The following is a 6,230-nucleotide window of genomic DNA, read 5'->3' as shown; positions in this document are numbered from 1 at the left end:
CAGAGCGAGGGTTCTGATATTAACGTCATGTTTGTGTGTTCAGTACAGAGCTACACATTTCTGTTTGTTGTTCACATTAAACTAGCAGGATATTAACATGTTAATGTTGAGTTTTAGAAGTTTTGGTTGGAGTATCTCTACTTCCAGATTTGATGCTAAGCTAGGCTAACCGTATCCTGACTCCAGCTCTGTATTTAACACACAGAGATGAAGTTGATTTCTTTGTTGTTTTCCTGTGAAGCGTCGGGGGACCACAGTCGGTTAGTAGCGGCCCTGTTTGAGCCTGAACCAGATGTTGAGGACCACTGAGCGTGTAGTCCACTCTAAACATTCTTCACATTAGTGTGCAAAACTTTAAAAGGACACTAAATATACTCCACACCTCCAATATGTGAAGCCTGAATAATGTGTGCAGGAGCTGCTCCCCTGGTACAGGAGTCCGTATCCAGATGTTGTGTCCTGATGTTGAAGAGCGCTGACTGAAGCGGTTCACGTATCTGGCCCTGTGTGTCACTGCGTAGGCGTTCCATGTGTAGCAGGTCTGAGTTGTCATGTAACAGAACCACTGCGTGTATCACAGACCTTCTTTGCTATTTTGTTGTGGAAACTGACGATGTATTTTTTCATGAATAAATTAGTATATATATTGTTAATTGTTTTCGTAGACTTATAAGTTGCCAAATATTAAAACAAAAGGTCAGTGAGATATATTTTTGGGCACTTGTAGAGATATGGTGTTGTTGTAGTCGCTGTCAGAAGGAACAGTTTGACAATAAAGAATAAATACAACTGATATTAAGAAATCTGAATCCATGTCATTACTCATGAAAGAGGCTTCGTAGCATTGTTGGTAAATCATATTTATATAACATTCATACAATCTTAACTCTGTCCTGTAAACCGCTCCTCTCTTCAGCCTCACAGGGAACATTTAAACCATCGGCTACATTGTTAAAGTAACTCAATCTTTGATTCATAAAATGTGTTTTTTTAGTTAATCGCTTCCCTTATTTGCTGTGGTCTTAGAGAAGGACCAGAACAATAGTTTATCATTAAAAGTCATCGTATAGTTATTAAAATAAATAAATCAAAGTCATAGTATGGTGCAGTAATTTCCAAAGCGTGGGTCGGGACCCCCTACTGGGTCACAAAACACATTTGCAGTTTCTTTCATAATTTTTTATTCAACATTTAAACCTTCAGTTCACCTTCTCACCACACGAGGGAGCCGGAGAGCTCGTGTCGGTCTGATGACTGCAGACCACTGAATCAAACGTGAAAGGCTCGTTTGTTTCACTAATGAATGGAAATAAACAAGTCTGCTAACTCCCCTCAGAAGTGTTTCTTTGTTCTCATTCATAAAGTATTTAATGTGTATGATTTTAATAACGCATGCACGAGGCAAGGTTGTGATTTATCAAAAAATATATCTTTTAAATGGCGAGTAATGCTTTTCAACATTGTAAAAGGTGACGTGGAAAAGGCAGTAAATATGGTCATGAAAGAGTCATAGTGTAGCAGGTCAGTAGAGTCTGTCAGCTTCCTCTCTGGCTCAAAGGCTGAGGCAGAAATGGAAAACCAGACAAGATGAAAGTACTTTTATTTCTAAAGTACAAACAAGAACAGAACAAACCTGTTGAAACCTGGCGTCCGTCACCTCAGTAGTTTGGACCTGGCGTCCGTCACCTCTGTAGTTCGGACCTCTTATGTAAAACTCAGATTTTGCTTTAATATTTCAAACTTTTTCTTTCTTTTCTGTCCTCATGTGTTAAAGTCACCATATCTGAACAAAACCTGCCGATTCATTAAAAAGACAATCACCAAGTAAAACCAGTTTTGTTAACTTTATTTCATTCATATATGTGTATGTATATGTGTGTATATATATATATATATATATATATATATATACAGTCATATATCATATACTCATGTGTTTGACTGCCACTGTTAAAAAGTGTGACTCATCACATTATCACCTGTAAGCATAAATAATAACTTTGTTTTCTCTCTTGAAAGTTGTGGGTCATGTTCAGCATCATTGAATAGTACATTCTCTATATTGCATCAGGATATAAAAATATACAGATATAGTGTTTTTTTCTTCTTTAAAACATTATTTTCCGTGTTGTTCAATGGCCTGAAACAAGAGAGGAAGAAAAGACCTCGCGAGGACCGAAATCATTATCGTCGCTGTTGATCCTCAGTCCGTTCACAGCACTTTAAAAACATCAGTAGCAGCCACACGTGGGAGAAAACAACAACTTCAATAAAAACACGAGTTTGAGAGGGGTCGTCCTCTGAAAACATGTAACGCTCACAGTGCCACCAGCCTCCTATACCCGCCGCCGGAGAAAGACAGAGAGAAGAAGAAGAAGAAGAAGAAGAAGAGGGAGTGTTGTTTGGACGGCGAGCAGGCCGGTGGGCTGAAGAGCTCCTCGTAACCACGATAGTCCTGTTACAATTCATCCACAGTCCAAAGTGGTGCTGATGATGATGATGAGGATGATGATGCCCCGAAAAAACAAACATAAAAACAATATAAATTATAACCAGAAAAAAAAAATTCAGAATTGCAACAAGTGAGTTTTTTAATGGTTTGAGGCAAATGAGAAGAGTTGAAGAAGAAGAAGAAAGATAAGAGGTGTGTTTGCAGTGCATAGAGAAGGACAGATGGGATTATTGCCCCGTAACAGCCTCACACACACACACACACACTCACACACACACACGCGCACACACACACCTCCACCCAGAATGAGAAGGACAGAAGAGTAAAGATGGAGAGAAAGAGAACATTCGGTTTCTCTCTGATGGAGAGAAGCAGCCTCCAGGCTGGTGGAGGTGTCTGTGTGTGTGTGTGTGTGTGTGCTTATATGTGTGTTTATGTGATATATGTCCAAAAAACAAGTCCAGGCTCCACCAGCACTCTTATATTTTAGTTTTATCTCCATCTGTCCGTCAGTCAGAGCGGTGCGGCGGTCCTCCGGGAGGCTTCACAACCGCGAGGAAGAAGCCAGCTCGTAGAACAAGACGTAGGCGTCGCTGCTGCGCACTTGGCTGGAGGACATTGGCGTTACTCTGGGAAGAAAGAAGGGGGGGGGAAAGGTTGCATTGATGGAAACCAGAGCAATGGAGAAAACAAATAAACTCATTTCACGTCACTCATTAGTTTGTGGATGTTTTGAAGCCTCGAGTTCGGAATTTCTGGCCGTCGCCATCTTGACTTTTTGCAACCAGTGAACAGGAAGTGACCATATTTGGACTGAGGAGGAGGAGTCTGTTCATATGTTAGTATTCTGTTTTATACTTACAGGAAGTGACACACTACACTCGGGACTGGGACGTCACTGCAAATTTATAAACATTGTATTGCTAATATTTATTTATCTTCAGGTTTATTAAATATCATTTTGAATACGTTCATAAATGAGAGAGGACTCTAAAGCCGAGGCGTCCATCGTTTCTGTGTTACACAAGAAAAGCTGCTCAATCTTCTGGAATTCTCCTCTAGTGACGAATTTAATTTGATGTCTGAATACCAGATGACTGATCGTAGATTGAAGCTTTCTTTGTGTTTTAATACAACATGGCGCCAAAGTGTATCTCAATTTAGAAAAAAAAAGCACATCATCATATATTATCGTCATTATTATCATTATTATCATGCGTTCTCTTATTTTTAGAAGTGTGGATTAAGTCGTTCATCAAGATGATTGTTTCCTGTCGCTGTAAATCAAATGTTTTTCTGTTTCTTTTGACTGTCGGTCGGACAAACTAAGACGCTTGAAGACGCCACATTTGGCTCAAGTTAAATGGTGATTTCATTCGTCGGTAATCAGTTTTTTTTATGAATTATTGCTGTGAAATATGAATGTTTCAGTAATCCTTCCCGGTGTTTCTGTATGAGATGATGATGATGATGATGATGATGATGAAGACCTACCTGGAGTCGTTGAACGTGTACCATTCTCCCGAGCTGGGGTTGCGACAGTAGGCTGTGTAGTGACCTCCCATCGTGGTGCCTGAGTGGTTGGACACTGCATACAGGTTGTACACGGCGTCCACTGAGACGGACCAAACAAACAGGAACACTCGCTTTAACATCAGAGTAATAGAGAGTTCACAGGTGCTCTAGTAGCATTAAGTAGTAGCATTAAGCTGCGCCTTGTATTTGATAGGAGCTGGAAGGTAAAAGAGAATCTCATATCTGGTATATTCTCCATCTTTTACATGAAATCAAACTCTTTCTTCTTCTCTGAGTCGGGTACTTACTGCTGTTTTGGGAGGCGAACTCCCGCAGGTCAAGATCCTTCATGGGGAAGTTCACAAAGGTGGAGAGTTTGCTGGTTCTTCGTGCCTCAGAGAAGCGTTTCAGGTCTGGAGAGGAGGGGGAGGAGTCAAGTATGTAACCTTCAACACGTTAGTGACTCTGGGTTCATGTGTTCGTCAGCTCACAGAGCGAACTCTACACTGTTTAATAACACGTTTAACTGTGTTACATGCTCACTAACTCCTCACGTTACAGCCTCTTTCTCTAACTTATTCTCATAATTATATGATTACAGTTTCACCATAATCACTGGTGACAAGCTCTGGCTCAAAAGAGCCGCTTTTCATTTGCAAAATACAAGGAAAGGTAGAGGATATAAAAGTTATTATTTCATCCATTTTAACTAAGAACTAATAACTATTCATATAGACGTTCTTCTATGTGAATAAATGCTTCAGCTTCCCGACTGGTTATCAGATCGTGACGTCAAACACCTCTAACGGTGATAACAGGTTCTTAAGATCAAATAGAAATTAGTTAAAATACTGATGTTTAAAGTTATTTCTAGAGGCGTCACCGACCGATCTGATTGGTCAAGTTTTTTGTCGGCTTTTGCAGAAGTTTTATATAAACTAGAAAAAAAAAACCTCAGTTATTGTCTGAGATACACGACAATATCGCTGAGCTGTTGTTTTTGTGTGTGTGTGTGAGAGAGCAAGGATGTTAAAAAAACAGAGCATTCTTTTTCTATATGAATAATAAAGTTAAAATGGAAGAAATACATTTGTTTTCATTTTTTTTTTTTACTTGTATTAAACGAGGCTGTAACGTTAGGTGTTAGCGAAACAATGCACTCTTAACCCGTTGAACCCATTCAATTAACCTTTAAGTATGTTCAATTCACTTTTTTAAAGTATGTTCAATTTACTTTTTTAAAGTATGTTCAATTTACTTTTTTAAAGTATGTTCAATTTACTTTTTTAAGTATGTTCAATTAACTTTTTTAAGTATGTTCAATTTACTTTTTTTAAGTATGTTCAATTTACTTTTTTTAAGTATGTTCAATTTACTTTTTTTAAGTATGTTCAATTTACTTTTTTTAAGTATGTTCAATTTACTTTTTTTAAGTATGTTCAATTAACTTTTTTTAAGTATGTTCAATTTACTATTTTACGTACGTTCAATTTACTTTTTTAAAGTAAATTCCATTTAATATAATGTTCCAGTTTGTATAAATCCAGCGAGAGAAAAGAAATGATGAGGAAGTGAAGAGAGAATCGTTCATAAATATAAAATACATTCAGCGCTCTGATAGTTATTCATTCTAATGTGAGTGCTATTATTATTATCATATGTATGTATTTAGTTATTATTATATACATTTTTAATACACTAATGAGCCGGATGCTGAGCGTTTGTCCTGTGAATGATAATAAAGTTCATCTTGAAACTTATTCTACGTGGTGATTTATTCACAAACACTAAAGAACACAAGTTATTTTCTAATTTTAGATTGTATTAACACTACTATTAATATGCTGATATTTAAACCAAAATAGTCTAAATATTATGATTAATCAGGAGAAACCAACCAGTTCTATGTATAATCAGATATTAGGCACCCCCACACAGCCACAATGGAACGATCCTCTGCTTCACAGACACATCCAAGTCTTTTATAAATTCCCTGCATATTTCAAATATAATAATAATATAATATCTAATATCTAATATATTATATATTATATAATAAATCATCATCAGACAGGAAAGGATACGTAGCACTAAGATCTTGGGGAACTTCTGTATCGTGAACTTCTTGATGCATCTTCTTCTAGTTTTACACCTGTAGCACGTCTGAGGAGAAGAAACTCACTGGTTACAAACCAGACCAGTAGACCCACATCTACTGGTTTTAAACAGACCAGTAGACCCACATCTACTGGTTTTAAACAGA

General features: G+C 37.6%; 1 protein-coding gene across 1 annotated transcript; it reads right to left on the bottom strand.

Annotated features, from left to right (window-relative positions):
• Nucleotides 1-1,018: 1,018 nt before the first annotated feature.
• Nucleotides 1,019-6,144, bottom strand: LOC116378756 (ubiquitin carboxyl-terminal hydrolase 2-like; the record flags this gene model as incomplete). Its single annotated transcript, XM_031840670.1, has 4 exons — nt 1,019-3,081; nt 3,947-4,067; nt 4,276-4,380; nt 6,052-6,144. Coding segments are annotated over 4 exons (404 nt in total), but the record flags the coding sequence as incomplete, so codon positions are not given.
• Nucleotides 6,145-6,230: the final 86 nt, after the last annotated feature.

This window comes from Anarrhichthys ocellatus, unplaced genomic scaffold (assembly GCF_004355925.1).
Source record: "Anarrhichthys ocellatus isolate YVR2014 unplaced genomic scaffold, GSC_Weel_1.0 scaffold3106, whole genome shotgun sequence".
NCBI classification, from domain to species: domain Eukaryota; kingdom Metazoa; phylum Chordata; class Actinopteri; order Perciformes; family Anarhichadidae; genus Anarrhichthys; species Anarrhichthys ocellatus.
The sequence above is the reverse complement of the archived record's forward strand: the minus strand, read 5'-3'. Positions and strand labels throughout refer to the sequence as shown.